General features: G+C 32.1%; 1 protein-coding gene across 1 annotated transcript; it reads left to right on the top strand.

Moving 5' to 3' along the window:
* The first annotated feature begins 6,887 nt into the window (after window positions 1-6,887).
* Window positions 6,888-20,171, top strand: LOC135129371 (gamma-aminobutyric acid type B receptor subunit 2). The gene is made up of 8 exons (XM_064056524.1): window positions 6,888-7,250; window positions 7,306-7,443; window positions 12,776-13,294; window positions 13,350-13,556; window positions 13,616-13,676; window positions 13,727-14,097; window positions 18,786-19,067; window positions 19,121-20,171. The coding sequence occupies exons 1-8, from the start codon at window positions 6,888-6,890 to the stop codon at window positions 19,976-19,978; spliced, it is 2,799 nt and encodes a 932-aa protein (XP_063912594.1). The 3' UTR covers window positions 19,979-20,171.
* Window positions 20,172-24,723: the final 4,552 nt, after the last annotated feature.

Here is a 24,723-nt window from a genome sequence, read left to right as displayed (position 1 = left end):
CAGTACTTTAGATAATATTGAAATAACTCATGAAAATTGTTATGGTTTAAAAAGTGTTTTCTACTACAAATGTCATATGTACGGAATATTCGGTAATCTTTGTACTGAACCTGAAAATCATATATACAAAGTCAATTATGCAGCTATTTGTGGAGCTAGATCAACAGGCGTATATTATTCTCAAATTTCAGAATTTTGTTCAGCTCTAGATATCCCTCAAATACCCCAGGCGACATATCGTAAAGCCGAGGCTAGAGTTCTAAAGAGCATCGAAGCACTTTTCGAAGAACAAACCAAAACGCAGGTAAAGAAGAGTACCGATTAGCTGTGGAGGCGAGGGAGGTAGATAATGATTGCGTTCCATATATTACCGTTATTGTCGATGGAGCTTGGAGCAAATGATCTTACAAATCCAATTACAATGCACTGTCTGGGGTAGGACGTATAATTGGTGCCAGAACTAATTAGTTATTAGTTATTACATTATCCACACTTCATAACTGCTGATTGAAGATTTAAAACACATAATTCATTTATGGCATTTCAACTAATCTGAACGTTGATTCATTTTCAAAAAAGGATCTTGAAAATTATCATCAACAAAATTATTTTTTAGTATTATTTGTGTTCGACAAGCTGAATTTGAAAGTTCTTGTTATTGACACATTCATGCAATAGGAGATGCGCACCAAACCCGCTTTATTTTGCTTTTTACCGCATTTAACATTTGTCTGTTATGTTAAAAAAAAAATAGTTACTTCTTTTTTTTAATACCATTTATTTACATTTTTCACATATCCAGGATGTTACAATTACAAATGCAATAAATATTCCTAAAAATATAACAGGCACGTAAAAAACAATGTATTAAATATTAAATAAGAGCATCTTTTAACTTTCAGAGCGTAAATTCAGTACGAAACAATAGGTCGCCCGTTTTTGTCTGTCTGTCTGTTTGCCTGTCTGCCGTCTCTCCGGATTTTTATTAAACAGATAATCCCCGAAACAATGAACCAGTTGTTAAATTTTATATGTGTGTTACGAATATCGTGTAGATGATCAAAATTTCGATAATCATCCCTACCAACAATTTGTTAACGTCATCTCCAAAATTTACATTAGTAAATATTATTTAAATTTTATAAAATAAGATACTCCTGCACATGTGGTTTATGAACCCCTGTTGAATTTTTATCGTAGACATCCAAATTTTTTTTCGATTTTGGACAAAAAAAATTAAAATTACAACATCTTGCAATTTAACTTTGAAACTGCTCTGAAATTTTGGAAACGTTTTAGGTTATCGTAAGCACGGTAAATCGTTAATCAAATTTTCTTTGTTGATGCCCCTCTAAAACAATAATGACATGATTTTACAATTTTGCCGATTGAATTCATATTTACCAATGTATAATTTTTGGTGATTCAAAAGTATTGTTTATTATTTCAAGTCCAATGCTCATCTGAATGACTCAGGTTTAAGGATTGGATTATCCGACATTTTAGATGAAATTTCTAAATTGAAATCAGTAGAAAGTAAAATGGTACATTTCACCTCATATATATATTTTTTTCATTTATTGACGCTTTTTTTTTCCTGTTTTTTCATCTATTTTAAGGTACGTTATGATATTTTTAAGCAATCTGGCCAATTTTGACGTTGAAGTTTTTTATTGCTTTTTTATAAAATAAAAAAAAACTCAATTTTTATCGTGAATATTTTTTTAATGCATTTTTTTAACATTTCACCCCATTTTTTAAGGTTATTTTTTTAAAAAGTAGTGGATTTCTAAAGATTTTGACCATGATTCCAATGGATCCATGTAGAAACCGCTGACTTTGAGATTTTTATAAAAAATAAAAAAAAAAACACTTCAGCGTCAAAATCGGTCTGCTAAAAATGATAGAGCACCTTATAATAAATTAAAAAACAAAATGTGGTGTGAAACGTACCATTTTACTTACTTTGTCCGTTTTTTGGTATTATATTTAATTTTATAGGATTTCATACTCCTGCATGTGTGATTCCTGAATCCGTGTCGAGTTTTCACAAAACTGTGTGACATTTTGCACCTTAACTTTTAAATTGTAAAACCGAATGCTTTAAAAATTTACAAGTTTAAGAGTAAATTGTTTATGACCTCCTAAAAAATGATGACGTCAATTTATAATTTTGTAGAACAAATGTTTCTTAAATTTTATAGCACTACATACTCCATGTATCTGTAATTTAGAATCCGTGTTGAGTTTTTACCCTAGACATCGAGATTTTTGGTAAATAATTCAAAATTGTATTTTACAATTTAACTTGAAAATTACAAAAGCGAATGTACTGAAATATTGCAAACGTTTTAAGGTTACAGGAAAGATGATAAATCGTTAATCAAAATTTGTTCGTTTAAGACCTGCCCAAAAAATTATGACGTCATCGTACAATTCTGCCGAACAAATGTTTAAATTTATATTATAAATACGAATCCCTGTTTAGTTTTTACTGTTGGCATCCAGATTTTTGGGAAAAAAATCAACATTGTATAACAATATTTTACAAGGTAACTTTGAAATTGTAAAAACCGAATGCTGTGAAATCGTGTAAACATTTTAAGATTATTTGAAACATCGTAAATCGTTAGTTAAAATTTGTCCGTCATCTTACATTTTTGCCGAATTTCTCCATATTAATGAGTGTTTTTGGGAAAAAACTGAGTATGAATTAATCAATCAGTCCTTTCCTCTACGTTGACGACACAAAATCAACCAAATTTCATTTTATTTTAATCGCTGATGTTTGTGCAAGTTATAGAATTCGGTCGAAGTATAAACATAAACAGTCGAAGTTAAGCATATACTGAGAAATTGAAATTGTCTACATTTTTCCCGTTAGATATCTGTTTAAATATATTTCCCATTATTAAAGACGTATGGGTTGCGGGGATGTTAATTACGCCGCTTTATAGAGGTTAACAGTTATCACAAAACGAAAATCGCAGAATCTAATTTTATAATTTTTTAAAGAAGCGGAATTATCGGACCATACTTCAAAGGCGAGGGAAGTTTTGTCAAAATAACCTTCTACAATTTTTTTACTAGCTTTGTTTTTTTGGCAGCGTTATCAAAATTCCAAAATAAACAACACATTTTTTTCAAAACGGCAATGTCGCCAGCAAAACTGGAAATAATAACAGTAATAATAACATCCAAACAACATCTGTATACAATACCACCGGGCCCCACTTTGTAAATTTCTCGGTGGACTCCCCATGTCCTCAATCCGACACTGTGCCTGTCTGTGGCGCCGTAGCTCCCAAACGGGTTAACCGATTTCACTACAGTTTTTTTGTTTGCAAGCTGGTTTAATTGGGTTAGCTATGTTTAACGATACTCACTTCAGGCATTTCGAGATCACCAGCTCATAACAGGAATCAGTTCAATTCGAGCGAAACTGGAGATAGCGCGTTAACCATCCCAACGAATCTTAATTTTAAAAACTTCATTTTTTTGTCAAGGGTTTTAAGTATTAACACTTGTTATCATTGTGACAAACTAACACACAAACATAAAAATGTAATAAAACAGATATTGTTTTAAGAACAGGAATAGGTTTTCTAGAAGAAAAAGTAATTTTCCTAAGTAATAAAACTTTAATTTTTATAGGAATTTCATTGCGAAGTTCTGATAGTTACAATTTATTATGAACTTTAGTGCTCCAGTAATTGATATTACAGCGACCTCTGTATGTTCTGTGAAAGTTTTCGTGTAAATCATCATGCTGTCGTAGACTTTAGGGATGAGCCCTTTCGCGAAGTAAAATGCAATATATTATATTTGATATAAATCAAAGAAACTAAAATATAGCCGCTGAGAAATGTGAATATAGGTAAAGTTTGGAAACAATGCTTACAATGTTATTCCTGCATTGTTGTTTAAATAAATGTTTTAGAGAAGAAGCTAAAATACCACAAGTCAGTTTAACGCGTAGGTACATGTGCATGTGTAATATATAAATATTCAAAAGTATTTTTGATGAGATCTGATTTCGTAACAACTTTATAAACTAAATATAAATATATTTACGAATTTTATTGATAACATCATTAGCTTGCAGAGATGCCAAACAAGGTCTGTGAATCCATGCTTATCCTCAGAAAGTTTCTGTAGGTACTCTGAATAAAATCATTCAATAATGTAGTCAATGTAGTGAAGACTGGAATGTGTATGAATCACATTCGACGCGAGGGTCCCCCTCCAACGAGCGTATTTTTGGTTATTGTTTGTAAATTCATAGTTCATGTCAAGATTTTTAAATGTTCATTGTTCTACTACAAGTTAACAACAATAAATGTTTATGTTCATATGAGACACTGGCGGAAATTCACTTATTTAAGCTTGACTCATTCTTTTTAACGATATATCTAAAGTCTGAATATTTTTATTTATGTTATTACATTATTCATACTTCATAACTGTTTACTCGATATTTAAGTATATAACTTAATTATGTTTATTTTGTCTTATTAGTTTACGTATTATTTTCTTGTGAGCTTAATTATTTTCTCACAGCTTGAATTTGAACATTTATTCTCAAAAGAATATTTTGATTTTTATTGTAGTGAACATAGCCTGCTGTGTTTATTTCATATGTGTTTTGTTTTAAGTGATATGGGGCTTGAATTCTTGAATTAACGCATAATTTAACATCATCTATATTCTTTATTGTTTAAAGATCTTGATGCAACGAAAATTTGTTTGCTTTGCAGTTTCAGTCATTCATTTAATTCTCATCTCTCTCATTTGAGGGCACAAATTTCAGATTAATTAGGTTACCCGTACAAAGGGATGTCGACGCATAGAGTTTTCTGACGCGCTCTCAACTTATAATAGGTGTCGGTCCTTTTTTAAATCAACAATAACAAAATGGACGAGGTGAAGTTTACCGGTCAATTGCGCAAGTTATCTAGCCATTTTACGTAGGAGCACTTTAGATTTTTCAGTTATGCAAATGCAGCGATAACCAGTTTCTGAGATATTTAAAGGGTACTATACTTTGAAAATATCGTGCATAAATAATTAAACACACATTAAAAAAAACTTAATAATTTAAACAGCACACAAAAAAAAAACAAAATGTATGTCCTGAAATTTCTAATCAAAGGTTTAATTTGTGTAGACAGTTTTAGAAATACTAAGATAAGATTTTTAATTAAATATATGTATATACAGCTACAGTTTGAAAAAGAAATTGTTCATAACGCATTCGCTTCAAGCTCATGCTAACAGGATTGTAATCGAGTCATCGGCCGACTGGCTACTTCTATGTTTTCTCGACGTTTCATGATCCCTAGAGTACGAAAAAATAGGTGTCCCGTTTCCGTCTGTGTGTCTGTTTTTCTGTCGTGTGTCTGGATTTTTATTAGACCTATGATCTCCCAAACTGCTGGACCGATTGTTGTAAAATTTTGTATGATGTATATTAGGAATTTCATGTAGATGATTGTCTAATCATCCCACTTTTCTCCTCAAAATTTTGTACAATAAACATAACTTAGAGCTCATACAATATTATCCTCCGACTCTTGTGCTTTATGAATCTGCATTGTTTTTGCTTATTATTATTATAATTGTTATTGTTTAAATCTTCTTGTTCATGACTCACATAATACGTAGCCAAGCAAACCAACTTAACGATGACAGGGATGTTTGGTTTGTAGATGAAAGGCCAGCGATCAAATCGAAAACGTTCACCCCAGTAACGTCCCACCCGCCTAGATTTAATATTTATAAAATAATAATTATCATAATATCAGCAAAATAATATTCGGAACGTTTTATTCCATTCTAGCTTAATTAATTAATCAGTCCTTTCCTCTGTTTAATAAGGAGATAAAATCAATCAAACTTCATTTTATTTTAACACCACTGCATGCGGCCGCTGATGTTTGTAACTGAACGTGCCAATCGTCGAGTTCTTTGGATGTAAAAATGTAAACACTCGAAGTTAAGCATGTTACTGATACTGATAGGACATTTTTTTCCAGTTGGTTATTTGCTTTAAATATATTTTTTATTGTTTGCACTTATGTGATTATGTGAACCCCGCTGCCTTCGAATTTTCGTCCTCACGGACCAGGGTCTGCAGGGATGTTATTTGTGCCACTGATTTTTACTTTATATAGAGGTTATCACAAACTGACTGTACTTCAGGTGCGAGGGAAATTTTACCGAAATAAACTTTGACCAATTTTTTTACCATATTTTTTAAGCTAGTTTGTGATAATTCAAACTGGATCACCTTCATACCGGAAAACTTTTTAATTTAAGTTGAGTGGTGCACTGAACATTTGTTATAACAAGCTGAAAACGTAAAAAGTTTTATTTAGAAAATTTTCAACAGCTCTACTTTAGCCAAGTCCACGTAGGAATTTAGTTAAAGTTTCAACGTGGAATTATTAAAGGTGCAGCTACGAAGCTTGGCATGTAACCACCACCGCTAAAACTATTCAGTCCGAGCAACATTTTTTACGTAGAGATGCCAGACAGAAAGCAAACATTTGAGTTTGTCATTAACATCGTCAACGTTCCGCTTGTTAATTGATTCCACCACAACAAAAACATATTGAATAGTGAAAAAATATATTGTCTAAGTTGAGATATCCCGGATTTTACAACTTCCTCGCTCGTTCTTCATCAGAAAGATAATACGATATCTCGTTACGAGCACCTCTCGAGTGCATACAATTTCAAAAGGGTAATGCCCACAAAGTAAAAATGAAAAGCTGACGTGTCAATTGTGAAGCGCCTCCAAGTCGTGCGCAAGCTGAAGCACCTCTTGAGTACTCGAAGAACTTGCTCCAATGATTTCTTTCAAAAATTCTCGTTAGTAATTTACAATGTGGCCGACACGTTCGTTTCAAAGGCATTTGTGTGTTCTATTTTTAACATCCGCTGTAATAACGTCTTTATTTATTGTGAAAAATTCGAAAAAATCCGAGGAGCTTAATGTGTATCCCAGCACTGCCGGATTTGAAGGAAATGAAACTTTGGTGAGGCCGTTTTATATGAACGGTGGAGGTGATCACAGTAGATCCAGGCACATTATACACATTTTGGGTTTATTTGAATTAACTACTAAATGGGGCAAAAGACCGGAAGGATTAAGTGAAATTGCCGCAGCTGAACTCGCTATCAAACATGTTAACCAGTTTAATATACTCCCAGACTATACTCTCAAACTAATTATCAATGATACGATGGTATGTATAGGTATTTAAAAGTTTTAATAAAACCAATTTAATGTTTCGGAGTTAGTGCGACCCTGGGGTTGGGATTGACCGATTTTTCCACGCGGTTTATTCGAAGAAGACAATCGTGATGCTACTGGGAACGAGTTGCTCAAATGTTACCGAAAGTTTGGCTCATGTTGTACCTTACTGGAATATTCTACAGGTAATTAATTTCAATGCAAGTGTTTATGTTTGTTTGTGCTTAATAGGATTTTTTATTTTATTAAAGCTGAATGTGTTTTATTATAAATCAAGTGCAATACTTTCGTCGTTGTACATGTAGGCGAGGCGGAATTGATTTTAATTTCAAAATTCTTAATGCCATACGCGAAACTTTCTTTAAACTTTGAAATTAGCTCATACATTATGAATACGTAAATGTCATTAATTTTATACGTATGTTCTTTTTTAGAACGTCCATAGCAGTGTATAAAAACGAATCAAACGTTACTAAAACAAAATAAGGTTGTAATTCGTTGTTAAATTTTGGACACATATTTTGACCAATTTACTTGTTGTTATTCCAAAAATTAACATTGTAAATACAAACATAGTTGGAACTTTTCTCTAGCGAAATCATGAAAAACTCTTTCTGTGATAAAGCAGTCATTATTTTTAGATCAGTAGGCGGCATTGCTTTGAATTTCAGTGTAACAACAGCCTTAATAAGTTCGAATACCGACCACAATAAAGATATCTAACGAAAGTCGTGGTGAAAAAATTGCCATATAGAATTAAAATTGTGTAAAATGAATTTCTGTTGGGACTGTTTTATAACTGTAAAACTTTTTTTTTAATTACATTAAACCGTTATTAGAGTATGAAAGGTGGCAAATATTTACACCTTATACTGATTTTTTTTTTATAATGGAATTACTCATCCTAAGACACGTCATCAGTATATTAGTGCTATAACTGCTATTTGTTATAGCATTTTAACTATTTAAAAAATTAACTTTTTTCATACATAACCTCAATCTTCTTTTTTAACCTTGGTAGTAAAAGTTGAACTTTACTACCTCTAAACAAGTCGACAACTGCATGCTTCTTGGCTACTAGTGAAAAAAAATATATTTGAACTAATTTATTTAATTAGTGTTTGGAATCGAGAACATTAGTGGTAGTGCTGATTGCAACTCAGAAAAGTTTTGAATTAATTTTTAGCCAAAATTCGATGTGACGCATGCACTGATTTTAATTTTGAATCTACAATACCGAATGCTTTGAAATCTTGTAGATGTTTTAAAGTTACGATAAGCATGATAAATTTTTAATCAAAATATATTTATTTATCGCTCCAAAAAATTGATGACGTCAGCACAAAATTTTACTGAATATATCCTGAATCCTATTTAAAATGTAGAAAATATGATGAGTCTGTACTTATGATTTATCATTCCATTCATATTTTTTGGATTTCCTTATTCAGAGTGGAACAAAAAAATTAATAAATGCGTTAATTTATTTTATTGATTTAATCAGGTACTACAGAATCGAATGCTTTGAAATCTTGGAGATGTTTTTTTTTAGATTTGCTTATACAGGGTGACCCAAAAAAATTAATAAATCAGTCAATTTATTTTATTGAATAAATCAAGAATTGAAAAACTGAATGCTTTGAAATCTTGCAGACGTTTTAAAGCCATTGTAAGCATGGTAAATTGTTAATCAAAATAAATGTGTTTATTCCCTCCAAAAAATTATAAATAAATACTACCTAAAATGTGCAAAATGTGATGCATTTTTACTTGTGACTCATCATCGCATTCATATTTTTTATTGATCAAATTAAGAACGAGTCACCCCATTTTCCCGAAAATGTGAACATACAAACGTCTTTATTAAATAGGAATTATAATAATACTCAGAACATTTTGTCGATTGTAGGTTACTACTTAATAGTTTTGATCCTGTTTTGAGGGGACGAACTCATTCGAATCAAATTAATTTCTACTTTTACATCTTTTAGTTTAGTTTCTGTTTCACTCTCACGCCTACAAGTTGATAAGTGTTATCGCTATTTGTCTTAAATTACGGGTTCCGTAAATGATTTTCAGTTCAGTCTTCAGTCGCACTTCTGTTATTACATAAGGCAGACGTGATTAAATTGTTTCTTTATTTTATTGATTTATAAATCACTATTAAAGAATAACAATAATATAATGATTTTATTATTAGTATTACAATGCACCTATCCAAACTGATATATGCGCCCTTGCAAAAATGTGGATGACATCATCACAAAATTTTGTAATTTTTACTTTTGTCTTAGCAGTGAATATTTTTTCGAAATAATAAATGTATAAGCAAACAAATTAAATTAAACTCAGTTCTAGAAGCAATTAACCATTTCCGAAGAATTTGAAATAACAAATTCAAATTCTGTTACTAAATCAATTTTATTCAATCTTTATTAGACTACAATGAAACATATAACAGAAGAACTTCTACCATGAGAAGAAAATTTTTTAATTTATTTGCGCTAAAAGTTTAGAGCTGGTTATTGTGACAAATTCTACATCTAGCGTGCAAAATAGTTTCTCCCGGAGTTCAGTCTGCAAACTATGCATTCAACTTTGTTTCGCAGTGACAATGTTCTCACAATTACAGGATAAACCTGCTGAGTAAAATAATTTAATACAGCGTACATTTTTGTCTAAATAAACAAAAAAATGGGTCATTAATTGTACGACTAAATATATTTCTTTCGTAGAATGAATTTTGTTGGATCACGATTTTATGCACTATTAAGCTTAATTATACAGAGAATTCACCGCAGTTACGTTATCATTATAAAATACATTAAATATTAACGCTGTATTTAACAAGAGGTATCTAACATGCCAAGTTCAGGTAAGAGATAATAAGTTTGTCTGTCGTGTTCTTAGAAAATTAGATTTACTTGTTCCGGCACAGTCTACAATATTTAACAATGGGCTTCATTACCAAAACACGTGTACCAGGAAGTTTAAAGTGTTTTTTCAAGAAGCACTTCTTATTTAATCAATATACTTAATTCATTGAGTAATTATTATTTTGTCAACGTCCTGTATAAATAAATAATTATGAAAAATTAAAATTGGTCCAAGGTTATTTAGACAAAACTTCCAATTCCTGAAAAAAAAGGTTAAGAAAATATAGATAATACCAGTCACACGGCAAGACAAGAAGCGGATTCATAACCACAAGTATAGCATTGTTATTTTATTAAATTTAAATAACATTTACTGTGAAACATACTGTCTACACGAAATTCTTAAAATATGTCTAAAATGACACAACCGTCAGTGCAGTAGTAAAGATTACGAGCCCTAACAACTAAATGTTCGGACAAACTAACCGGAGCGTTCAAAAACCACTCTTTATGAATTAATTTTTAATTTTTATTATCAAATCACATAAAAATAGGAAGCTAAGATTTCAAAGAATAGTTTTTAATAAAAAAGTTGAATGTTTTACTTTACATAGAATTTTAATTCAAATATGACTGTGGATTTTTCAGAAAAAGTGAATACACTTTGGCAACTAATTATTCGGACAAATAAATAAAAAAATTAATTTTCACTAAGTAGGCGGTGTGAATTGTTTGATTGTTAATAAATATCATTCTCCTCTTCCTGCTTTACCTAACTGTGTTGTAAGATCCATAGAAAAATATATATATTCTTTAACAAAATGGTTGGTGGACGTCCACTTGAAAAATCATTACGTGCACTTATTGTAAAGAAGTATTGCCAAGGTAAAAAAATTCGGGAAATTAGTGAAGAACTGAATTTAGCAAAGTCCACTGTAGCGGATATAATCTCACATTATCGCGAAACTGGTGGACTAGACGTTAAAGGAAAAAGTTCAGGAAGACCCAAATTAGTTTCAGAAAGAAGTCAAAGGCTCCTTGTAAAACTTTGTAAAAAAAATCGAAGAAACACATTGCGGGACATAACAGCACAATGGACGGATGAAATAGGGCATAAGCTGTCACGAGAATGTTGTAGGAAATGGATTCACAAGTCAGGATTAAGTTTTTATAAGGTAATTTTTAAGTTTTTGGTTTACATTTGTTCCACCGTGACGATACAGGCCAAAGAAAAACCTTTAATAACGGTAAATCGAAAGAAAAATAGGTACAACTGGGCAAAGTCTAAGCTGGCATGGACCATGGAAGATTGGTCAAAGGTCATTTTTAGTGACGAGTCAAAATTTGATGTGTGCGTGGGAGATTTGCGGAGAAGAGTGATAAGATCAAAAAGTGAAGCGTTCAATAAAGACTGTTTAAAACGAACTGTAAAGTTTCCTAAAGGAATAATGGTGTGGGGATGCATGTCAGCTAAAGGGTTGGGAAATTATGAATTGGTGGAAACGACTATTAACGCCATGAAATACCGACAAATTTTAGAAAACAGTTTGTTGCCCTCTGTTGAAAAACTGTATCCGGACAACAATTATATTTTTCAACAGGACGGTGCATCATGTCATACCGCAAAAAGTACTAAGAAATGGTTTGGGGATCATGATATAAGAGTCCTTTCATGGCCTGCGAACAGCCCTGACTTAAATGTCATTGAGACACTTTGGCAGGACATAAAATCCGTTTTGCGCAACAACCCCCAACGAACACTCTTAGGTTTAAAAGCAAAAATCGACGAAGTTTGGGCAAGTTTTACTCCTGAATACTGCAGAAGTCTTGTAAGTACTATGCCTGCAAGGATACGCGCAGTAATCAAAGCAAAAGGAGATGTTACACCATACTAAGTAAAAAAAAATACTCATGTCCGAATATTTAGTTGCCAAGTTTATTCGTTCATATCAGCTTCTTGCTGTGTTATAATTTTGTTAAGTTAATAATATTACAATTTTTGTTGAGAATATTGCATTAAAGATACCTACTTATATATTACTTTAGTTTTGTTTTTGTAAAATACATTTTTTTTCATTAACTTAATTTTTTTTGTATAAAAGAATACGTGTCCGAACATTTAGTTGTTAGGGCTCGTATAACATCTGATACAGTTGCTAACAAAATACAGACATATTTTTTTCATAATTTGGAAGGTATAGAACATGGAAAAAACAGTAAATTGGCCATTAGGAAGGCAAAAATAAGTATTTCAGCCTATTTTCATTTGAAATTATAGAAACAATGAAAGAAGATGAGTTTAACGTATTTGTATATTTTTCAGTCGAACAAAACATCATTCGGCTGAATCGCAAATGTAACTAAAAATTATCTGATAAGTTGAACAATATTTTTATTAAATGAAAAAAAATTATGACATACAAAGATTCTACACGAACAGATTTTAATGTGGTAAAAGAAGTCGTTTTGTACATGTACTTTACTTTTCTAGTTGCTTTGACATACCTGATAATTTTACTACAACTTACAATCTCTTAAGTCACGAGCCACCACTGTAACATACATATAAATAATCCAATTACAATAATTTCAATATAAATTAATAACAAATTAATGTTTTTCAATTATAATTTTTTTGCAGATATCCTTTGGTTCCACGTCGCCGACATTAAGTGATCGGAAAAAATTTCCCTTATTCTTCCGCACTGTGGCCCCAGACTCGTCCCACAACGCCGCAAAAGTTAAATTTGTTAAGCACTTCGGGTGGAACGTTGTAGCAACGTTTTGTCAAAGCGAAAATGAGTTTCTGCTTCCTCTCAACAGCTTAATTACAGATTTTGAAAACGAGAACATCACATGTGTGACAACAATTACCTTCTCCCTGGACAATTACAAAGAGCAACTGAAAATATTAAAGGATTCTGACATAAGAATAATCATAGCGGCTTTATCATCGAAAGTAGCACCAACAATATTTTGCGAAATATATAACCTCGGAATGTATGGAATGGGTTACGTCTGGATTTTAGAAGACAGACACGATTTCTGGTGGCATTCGAGCGAGAAATGTTCTTCTTTAAAATTAAAAAGCTCAGTCGAAGGACTTATTTTGATTTCAGACTATAATGTCGTGGGGGAAAACATGTCTATTTCGGGACTGGTAAGGAATGAATAAGTGGAAGGAAAACAGTGGGATTTGTAGTAATTATTTTCAGGATAGCGAGAAATTCGAAACGGAATTACAACTGTCTGCACATAAAATATCCAAATATGCGGGTTTGACATACGACGCGGTATGGGCGATAGCACTAAGTTTGAAAGACGTTTATCCACTGTTTGAGCAAGAATTTAATTACGGGAGAAGTGATATTGTTTGCGAATTTGTGCGTCGAATGAGCTCTTTAAATTTTATGGGTGTATCAGTGAGTACTTGTTAATGCTAAATGACAGGTTTACCGAACAGGGGCTGAAATCATTCCAGGGTCCGTTGAGGTTTATTGGAGCTGATCGCGTTGGAAGTTCAGCTTTGCGTCAACTGCAAGGTGAAAATAAAACACTCCTAAAACCTTTTTAATTGGTTTAAAAATTTTAGATGGTCGCGTTCGAGACATCGCAGTTTTTGATTCCGAGTCGAACGAGCTTAATTTCAAATGCAAAGACTGCCAACCCGTTAATTGGTGGAACCGACAGACGCCTATCGCACAAAGAATCTTAAAAGTATCCCTCATTTCCATTCCCAAATCTTTATTTTACTGTGTAATTTTTGTTTGTGTAATGGGGATTTTGTTTTCCGTGTTTTTCCTTTATTTTAATTTGCATTTCAGGCGAATGAAAACGGTGAAATTATCAAGTCCTAAATTAAATAATGTGGCAGTGGTCGGGTGTATTTTAGTCTACCTCTCTGTCATCCTTTTGGGTTTCGACACGTTCACGATGAACAAATATGTTGACGAACTTTGCACGGTGAGGACAAAGGATTATTTAGGCGAATATATTATACAGTCGAAAAGTTTCAGTAAACCCTTCAGTAGGTTAGAAAAAGGTCCCTAGTTGTCTTAGTTATGACATGTTCTGACCTGTTAACGTGTACTTGTTTTGAGAATTAGACACAAATTGGCCAATTAAACTTACCAGAAACAAAAGCAGTGATATTTTATTAACTTAACGATGAATGATAATGATATTAAAACGGAAGATGAAAATCAGTGGGACAGATATAACGCAGATAAAACAAAAGTTGAAAATTGTATTTTTTAATTAACGCACAATTAGCCTAAAAGCTCACAAGAATACAAAAGCATAATTAAAATTTCAAACGCAAAACATCCATTGCTTTTATTGTTCGGACTGGAACAAAGAGCGCTAATTTTTAAAATAAACGTGGATTAATTAATCCAATATCCAAGGTTTGAATACTCACTACTTTCAAAATTTGTTGTCATAGATTGCTTTAAAATTAAGAGATTTTTAAGCAAAGTGTTGTATAAATATAACTATTGATTACAAATTGTGCGGAAACTAAAATCGATGACGCACTTCATTTTCACTACCAGGAGCATCAGTATTGTTTCTTTTCCCACGGGTTAATACATTACTCACGGTTTCTGATCAACCGCAAAATTACAATGGTGATATTTTCCGGCATCGTAGGACGCAGCCCCAGGGGAACCAAATATCATTATGTGCACTCTCTGTGCGTCTGTAGACACAGTTAGCGTTCTACTTTGACACCGTGAGGGTTATTTATTCGAATGATTTACAAGACGTAGATGTAGCTCGTGTGGCACGAGTAATTATCGTCAAACCAAGTTCGATGAATAATCCATATATTTTGTCTAATTCAGTGTTGTTTGTACAAAATTCTATTAATAACATCGTTAATTTTAATAAGGTATATGTAGGTAGTAAGCTAGAATTTACCTTCATTAACAAATTGGGTTGTTTAGATTTAAAAAAAGGTAAAAAGTTATTAGTTTTTGACAAATTGTTATGCCTTGTAACTTTTAATTTACCTGGAAGTAAATATATTTTGCCGTTCCATTTAACGAATAAGCAAATAGCAATAACACAATAATAATAAGAACTCACTCTTCTGAACAAATACTCTTTATATCGGTAAAAAAAATATATATCTAAAGCTTTATTCTGTTTCTGTTCATTATTTGTGTTTACTTTTTTGTATTTCTAATTTAAACATTCATACAATTACTGCACCACTTCTAGTCTAAATTATTTTTAGATGTCCCGGCACCTCCACCATTTTTAACCACTGTTTTCAAGCGATTTAATGCTCTTTAAAATATGTATTAAATTAATGCATTCAGTTAACACACACTTCCCTATCATAAAAGCAATAATAATAAAGGGTTTCCGGGTGATGCCGCAATTATAATGCTGTTTCCTTTTTCAAAGCTTGTTTTCAACTGTTCGAAAGATGTTTTGAAAGAGAAAGTGGCATGTATGGCAGTAAATTCAGAACGGCATCCCAGATTCAGGTGAAAGCCCGTGGAAATTTACATTTTAACTTTAAATTACAAAATGAAGTTGGAAACTCCAAGCACGTTAGAGTTTTACGAAATATTTTCATAAAAGTAATATTTATTCGCTCCATACGAGTGAAAATACCCTCCCAGTGCCTAATTAAAAATATTAAAGCGAATGTTGACCGAATTTTCTTCTCGTAAAATAAGTTTATTTTACTTTTCAAGCGATTGCTGGGAGAAATATAAATATCTAAGATCGTCATTTGAATCTGTTGAACTCTGTCTCCTGGGAGAATTTTGATAAAATATTAAATGTACCTTAAGAGTATTACGAAGATTATAAAGTGGTAACTAAATTATCTCTCACTTCAAAACTTTGTTGAATAAACCTTAACATGAATTATGCAACCTAATGTGTTTCTCTGCTAACAATTCCATAGGACCAATTTATTGTTTATGTATATAAATTATCCAAAAAGAAACTGGTCGAAAGTGATTTAAGTTCTCTTACCTCGAAAGAATAAATTATTCTAGTTCTTTAGATAAACTATATAAATCTGAATCTACGAACTTTTTTTGTTATGATAACTTTACAATAAACTAGAGCTGGATTCATACATTATAGGTAAAGAAGTACGATGCACGTAAGTTTCGGGTGGAATTTTGTGATGACGTCATCAACTTTGTAGTAGGGATAAATAAACATTTGTATCGATACACAAATAACAGTACCGTATTACTAAAAGGTCATTTTTGATTACATGATTAAGTTAATAAAATATTTCTTAATTTTCCTGGAACATATATGTCTAAAAAATCGCCACTGTTATAGACAGATGGAGAAACGAAAAACGACAGACAGACAGAAATGAGAGACGTAAGTTTAGCACTTTAGGGGTCATGAAACATAAAGAAAACATGAAAGTAGCCATGAACAGCCCCTGTTTAACTTACCTTCGGGAAAAAAAAAATGGAGTCCATTTCGCCAATCAAATATTTTTTCCTTCCTGAGCGTCAGCTACGAAAGTATTGTAATCGAGTCCATTGGACGACTCGCTATTTTTGTGCTTTGTCGACATTTCATGACCTCTAGGGTACGAAAAAAATAGGAAATAGGTCTCCGATTTTAATAAACATATAATCCTGGAAACTACCGGACCGATTGTTGTAAAATTTTATATGTATATTATGAATATGAATACGATGTAAATGGCAAAACGCTAACCAAACGTTTTATAATCATCCCACCAACAATACGAGAACGTCACCTCCAAAATTTACGTTAGTAATATTATTTAAATCTTATAAATAAAATACTCCTGCACTTGTGGTTTATGAATCCGTGTAGAGTTTTGACCCTAGACATCCATTTTTTTTCTTTTCTGGTCCCTTAAAAAATGATGACGTCATTTTATAATTTTGCCGAATGCCTGCATGGGTGATTTAAGAATCTATGGTAAATTATTAGCCTAGAAATCCAGGTTTTTGGGAAAAAAATCAAAATTGTATTTTACAACTTAACTTCTAGATTGCAAAACCAAATACTCTAAAATTTTGTAAAGATTTTCAAGTTATAGGAAACATAAAAAATCGTTAATCAAAATTTATTGGTTTATGACACCTCTCCAAAAAATGATAACGGCATGTTTTTTGTATTATTTATGTTGTTTATAAATCCGTGTTGAGTTTTATCCTTGGAATCCAGATTTTTGTATGTGTAACAATATTTTACAATTTAACTTGCCGAATACTGTTTTCAAATTTACGAGTATTTTTGTGGAAAAATGAGTGTGGTTAATAAATTAATCCGTCCTCTCCTCTGCCTTGAAGGAGGCAAAATTAATCCAATTTAATTTTCTTTTAACCGCTGCTGCTTGTAATATGAACGTGCCAATAGTCGAATTCGTCCGAAGTATAAACATAAGCAGTTAAGTTAAGCATGTACTGAACAATTGAGAATATCTACATTTTTCCCTTTGATTAGTATTTAGTTACGGCAATGGTTTTCACTTTATTTGGCTTATCAGGTACAAAACGAAAATCGCAAAAACAAATTTTATATTTTTTTAAAGAAGAAGGATTTGTCGGGCTACATTTCAAGAGTAAGGGAAGTTCTATGGAAATAACATTCGATCAGTTTGTTAGCCCCCGCGTGCTTATCTACATCACTTACCTGACAAGCAATCTCCACATTCGCAACAAAAAGTTGCTCTTGGTTGATACTGATAGACGAGTAATTATTACGCTGTCTACCAATATTTTGTTTTTTGTTAAACTGTGCGCCGATCAAGTGAAAATAACTTCTTCCCACGTATTAAACAAACATTTTTTCCAAGGAGTGTGTTTCTATTGACTTGTTGAGTAGGAGACAACACTCAAGTTATTTTTTCACAACTTATTGATAAATTTTATGAAATTATACGAAAGTCAAATAGTTGAATATCGATTATGAATTGAATAATGTAATATTATAAAGTGATTACGTCGATTTCGGTTAAGGCCAGTCGCTATTACCATCTATTTTTTTAATTTTAGTGAAATTTTTGCATTAACTATCTTTAAAAATCAATACCTCAATTATTCATGAAAATTTCCGAACACGGTTTTCGACACTATTTTCAGCTTACAAAACTTCAGAAATCGTATGTACCAGATATACCGTCGACTCTTTTTGATGGAAATGAGACACAGTAAAAAAAAGCGTGCAGTAGAAGGTACTAGACGCTTCTTTTTACTGTATCTCAGTTCCCCACAAATAAAGTATATGATTGCTAAAATTTTGTAAGCTGCAAACAGTGGTGGAAACGGGTTCCGAAGTTTCCATTAATAACTAAGACATTGGTTTTTAAAAAATTTCAACAAAATTTAAAAAATATATGAAAATAAACTGCTTAAAAAATTGCTCTCGCATTATATAGTGAAAGTTGTGGGCAGGTCACATTTAAGTTTTCATAGCAATTTGTATGTTAATAATGAGCTATGACATTTTGAAAATGTATTGACGTATTGACGTCGTAAGAGCCCACTTAACTTTAAATGTTGTACTTTTAAATATATACAATACGAAGTTTGTTAATAATCTCATCAGTAAATAGCAGCAGTAGTTAGCTAATGCACTACAATAAAACTTTATTTGAAACCAGACTTTCACAAACTTTTTTGTTTAAGGTCCGCGTATATTTACTTTCATCAGGATTTTCTCTAGCATTTGGTTCGATGTTTGCCAAGACGTATCGAGTTCACAGAATTTTCACTCACACGGGAGGCCCAAGCAAAGTGAAAGACAAGTTGCTGAAAGACAACCAACTGATTGCTTTAATTTTGGTTCCTTTAGTAATCGATGCAGTTATCTTAACACTGTGGGTAATGATCGATCCAATGGAACGACAGTTATACAATTTAACTTTAGAAATTAATTCCGAAGACCGTGGAGTTGTTTACCAGCCACAGGTAAATTAATAAGCCAAACAACAGCGAATAAGAAATCCTGAGTAATTTTGCAGGTGCAAGTATGCCGTTCGCAGAACACAAGCGGTTGGTTTGTTGCAGTTTATGGTTATAAAGGTTTAATCTTGATAATGGGGCTCTTTATGGCTTGGGAGACACGTCATATTAAAGTTCAAGCTTTGAACGACTCTCAGTATATTGGAATATGCGTCTACAGTGCCGTCTTCAGCGCCATAATTACAGTTTTGACAAGTTTTATGGACGAATATGTCGTGCTTAATTACTTGGCGAAAACTACAAGTATATTAGCATCGACCACTCTGACACTATTTTTGCTGTTTTTACCAAAATTTAAGTCCGTCTTTGGCCGTCATAATTCCCTCGATCCCGTCATGCAGAGTATGGGCTTAAAAATCGAATATAACACCAGACGCTTCATAACCAACGATCCAAAAGAACAAATACTTCGGTTAGAAATACAAAATAAAGTTTATAAATGCGAACTCGCCGCTCTGGACTTGGAAATCACTCGCCTGGAAAATCTTTTACAAGATCGAAGGTCAAGCGGAATTTTTACGGTATTTAAAGAGGAATACGTTAAGCTTGATAATGAAAAGGGGAAAAGTTGCTCGTGGCCTGTTTATTATTGTAAATCTCAAGACAACTTTTTTTCTGAAAATAAGCTCAACGAAAGGAAATCAATAATCGACGAAATGAGACATCACTTCATAAATAATATTCGAATTTATCCAAAAACTGACTCTTTATTGGATCATGAATATTTAAGTTTCTGTGCCACCAAGTATAGAAACAAATCTCACCCCGAATTTTATCATAAATGTGGGTCGAAAGCGACGGTCTTAACAAGGGCAAAGTCTGAGCTTGACTTTAGTTTAATTCGTAGCTTTAAATAAAGTGCTAGCGTATCTTGTATATAAATTAATAGCGCCACCTTTATCATCCGACGAGTGTTATTTTACAGAACAAGAGACACGAGCAAAGTTTCTGCATAGTGCGGCGTGTGTTAAAGTTTTATCACATTTCAGATTAGAGTTTCCATTGTAAGAGCATATTTTTTCTTTTGTAAATAACCAGCAAGTATTTTACTTTTATTGTAGATTCTCGTATTTTAGCTATGTAGAAATAGATTATTTATGCCGTTTAGAAACTCTTTTCTTCCAGTAAGTTATTCAGTTTACTATGTATTATTCTTTATGTGGAACCTAGCTTTTATAACACACAAAGTAATAAATTATTATTATAACATGTAATGGTTTTCTTTTTTCAGCAATTACTACCATACCAATATCGTAACCCATTTTTATTTCAGTTTCTATCAAAAACTTTTTAAAATTCCAATTTTAATTACTGCGTAAAAATCTTTGTAAATCTTATGCATCACAAATTCGAAGAATTTTATTCAGCTCTTGAAAGCTCAGTACTGAATCTGAATACAAAATACAAAGCATTGAATTTCGATATCGTTAGATTTGTTGCTTTCAAATATGCTCTTAAAATTCCTCACCGTCGAAGTATTGTTTATACCAAACCCCACAACATTTACCGAAAGTTAGGATAAATATTTTTTTGGCCCCGACAACTGTAAAACTGACATTTACGATCTCAAAAATATATCATTAAGTTAAAAAAAAATTACATGGATTAAACCATCTAAATTTAACCTTGCCTAAAGAAAACTGGTTAAGGTAGATTATTAAAAAAATTTCTTTGCGACAAAAAACCGAAATACGTTTAGCAGTCCATTTGAAGCTTTTTTCTGACATACTTTTGTGCGATGTTGTGAGTATCGCTTTCCTCGAAACTTTCATTATAGCAAAGAAGTTAAGGATCTATTGTGAAGTTTACTTTCAGCTGGCAGCGCATAAAACGCACATGTAGTGCATTTTACATGAAAGATTTGTGACTGTGTTGTCAGTTATTAAAAGTATACCGATTCTCTGAAGAATGTTGCACCATTTCCCATAAAACGTTTGCCATTCTGCATATCGCAACTTTCCTTGAATTTTCATATTATTTGAAACTAGATTTTTCTTATGTTCATCACGTCGTGTTTCAGACTGTATTCAAATTTTGTCTTAATCTTTTAACAATAAAATAACCAAACTTCTGAATTTAACGTGCAATTTTGGATATATTGTTATCTTTAAAATTCTTGTCCTTCAAAAAATGCCATCTTTGCTACCACTACAATAAAATTTCTGGAATAATCTTTAAACTATATTATTTCAAAAAAGTGGTTTTCGGCTCGTTATTGTGTCCGCCCTTCTAAGTTTTTGTGAACACGGTATTCATTTATCTTCGACTAGGGAGTCCCGATTACATTTAAACAAATTATTCGTATCTTTTTACCCCAGTTTATGAGAAAGGAATAAATGTGGTGTGAATAAACGATTGAAACTTTATTTTGTGGAAAGTTTTTGATCAAACTGGCATTACATTTTACGGGGAAATTGGTTGAGTACTGAGTTTCTCTTGTCTTGCTATTTTAAAGCTTTTTTAACGAATTACGAAAAATAAGGAGTTTTTATATTTTTCATGTTTTGTCGCTATAAAACAGCTGCACATTTTTATTATTTGTGTGACAATATGACTTTTGCAAGTCAATATTAGATTTTAGGGCTCGTTTATACAAGCAAGTGCTGCAATTTGTGACAGGCAATCAGACTCACTTGCCAAACTGTTTACACACTAATTTATTCATAATTTCCAATATATCTGTTTTCGTGTTTTGAATAATTTGCAATCACAAATTAGTTTCTTTGTGTCTAAATATCGTTCATGTTTATAAAATTATAATCGTGTATTAACGATACTGTGATGTGATTTAACTCCAGTGCTTTGTTTTAAATAATAAAATTGTCAAAGGTAATGTTAATATTTTCACACATTAAATTATTGTTTGTAACATTATTGGAAACATCAAGTTTCGTTTAGATTCAACAAACTTTATTTAGAAGTGAATAGTTTTTGGCTTAAGAGACAAACTTAGCTAAGTGAGGAACAAATTTCTTGTCATTCCTTTAGGCCTTAATTATAAATATACAAATGTGTCTGCAGACGAACATTTTTTCGTATCTTTAATAGGGTTAGAAAAAACGCTCTGGAGCTTGTTGACCTCAGACTGCGATTTATTCGAAAGCCAGCCACATGCAAAAAACTAGCCACAATGTTGTAAAAGTTTGAACATTACGCATACTTGAATGTCAAGAAAATTTGAAGCATTCGAGCGCTGAACAATTTTTCACTGTGATAATATGATCAAATCAGGAACTCTTGTCTGGGAGCACAGACTAACATAATTTATGAGACAGTGTTGTTTCACGTTTGTTGTTATTAAAGCCAATAAAGTTATAACAGAATACGACTTTTAATACTTCAACAAATGGTTATATAAACGCTAAATGTTGGAGATGTAACTTGTAATCATTTCACGTAAGAACGGGGATAATTTTGTACGATCGTACATGATATTACGTAAAGTAGCAATTGGATGAGGTGCAGATCCGTCTGCGACCGTCTACTAACAAGCCCCGCCAGGACCGGATTAAAATCAACTAAGACCTGAAGCGTAAAACAAAAATGGCGCTTGTTAGACATTTCATGAAATGACAAGTTATTAAATGTGATCAGACTGTAAATTAAATTAAGGAATTTTAAATTTAGTTTCACTGGATAAATTGCAAATACATCAATTTTTTTGAGGTTTATTTAATTTTATCTTTTTAACATTTCATTGAACTATTGTTTTCTTGTTTTTCGTATTACTTTGTTGTTGATTTTTTGTTTGTCTTGCTGTATGTATGTCAACTTATGCCATAAAATGTCAAATGATATCATTATTTAGAAATTATTCATCACGGCACAGTTAATTGTGCATTTATGAACACATTATGTAGGAATTATTTTATATTATTTATTTCAATAAGCAGTATTTTATATTGTATTGAAACAAAGAAAATGAGCAGTTCACGCAAATGAACCTTCTTCATATGTGGTTTTCTTTAACTTAACGACAGTGACGATAACAGCTGATTTCACTTCACTCTGGTACAATTTTTTTCAAAATGATAAAGAAAAATCGTTCTGATGCCTTCTTCCCGTCCTTGCAACAAAAAGTATATGTAGATAATTTAATTAGAACAATATGAAGCTTCTAATTTGCGACATATGGTTGGTTTCTATCTTTTGTCATTACTCATTAATTCATTATCTTAAACAAATTGTTGCATTTGATGCTATTATCAAGACTTTCGTCCTTCTTTTGTTAAATTGTTATCGGGCAAACATATGGAAATTACAGAATATTAACTAAAATGTATTTAATTCTTTTGAGAAAATTAACGACGTCATCTCGAAAACCTAGTAAATAAATTTCTATTGAAAAATACTTTCGAAGATGCGGTATTGCTTTTATTGTGATTTTATTTGTGAGTGTTGCTCACAGAAGTTTTGACGTCATCGCACAACAATAAGTTTCCTGTTTCCGTCTGTCTGTTTACCGTTTACCGTTATCCGCCTCCTGTGCTGATTTTTAGTAGACAGATAATCTTCGAAACCACCGGACCGATTGTTGTCAAATGTTATATGTGTTAGGAGTATCTTGTAAAACACTGGCCACAATTTGTCATCCACACCACTTAAAATTTTACGTAGTAAACGCTATTTCAATTTTATAAATGCCGTTTAATGTATAATAAATTATCGGTATAAGATAATATACCCCTGTACTTTTGCTTTATGAATTTGCCTTACTTTTGTTATTATTGTAATTTTTATTGTTTAAACTTTCTTCTTCTTTTGTCATACAATACGTAGCAACGTAAGCCTTACCTACAGACTTATGGAGATGCGCTCTAATTTGCAGAAGAAGGGTCCTTGGTTCGATCCCCGGTGCGTTTCCAATTTTTTCATTGATCAAAACAAGACAAAAGTCTCTTTGCTGAAATATAGATCGGAACATTTTCCAGTGGCAAAACTCATTAGAAATACAGGCATATCCTTGCGCTTTATCAATGCATACATATTTTTGGAGCAATTGTTAATCGAGTCAACTGAGCGAGTGTAACATAATTCGCTCGGATCAAAGGCAGTGGCAGAGTATGGGTGATTAATAGAGTGGATCCGTGCAGGTATCATTCAAGTCGCATTGTATAGGCTCGTGTGCTTGCTGCATTAAGTAAGGGTTGAATTACAGCTTAAGTAATTCCATCTGAATTAACACTATGTACATTAACAATTATTGCTCTCTCAATATTCTCCTCCATAAAACTGAGTTTTTTGTCTTTCGTCTATTTCGTTTATGTCGATTTTATTAGATAGATCTCCAAAACTGCCGATACTATTATTATAAAATTTTAATTGTATTTTATGAAGATAGTCTAGTCTAAATGGGAAAACGTCAACTAAAATTTGTCTAATCACCCTTACCAACAATTTGATGACGTCACCTCAAAATTTTTCGTTACAAAACTTTTTAAATTTTATAATAAGTTAATAACATGCCCCTGTAGTGGTGGTCTTTGAAGACATCTTAAGTTTTTTCTCTAGGCATCCAGATTTCAGCTAAATATCTAAATCACCTTAGGCACCACATTTTTATGGTGATGACTATTCCTAAAGGTGATGATTTCAGTTGGTT

Source organism: Zophobas morio, unplaced genomic scaffold (genome assembly GCF_036711695.1).
Source record: "Zophobas morio isolate AGI-343-1 ecotype UQ-CSIRO unplaced genomic scaffold, CSIRO_AGI_Zmor_V1 ptg000002l, whole genome shotgun sequence".
Classification (NCBI taxonomy): Eukaryota; Metazoa; Arthropoda; class Insecta; order Coleoptera; family Tenebrionidae; genus Zophobas; species Zophobas morio.
The sequence above is the reverse complement of the archived record's forward strand: the minus strand, read 5'-3'. Positions and strand labels throughout refer to the sequence as shown.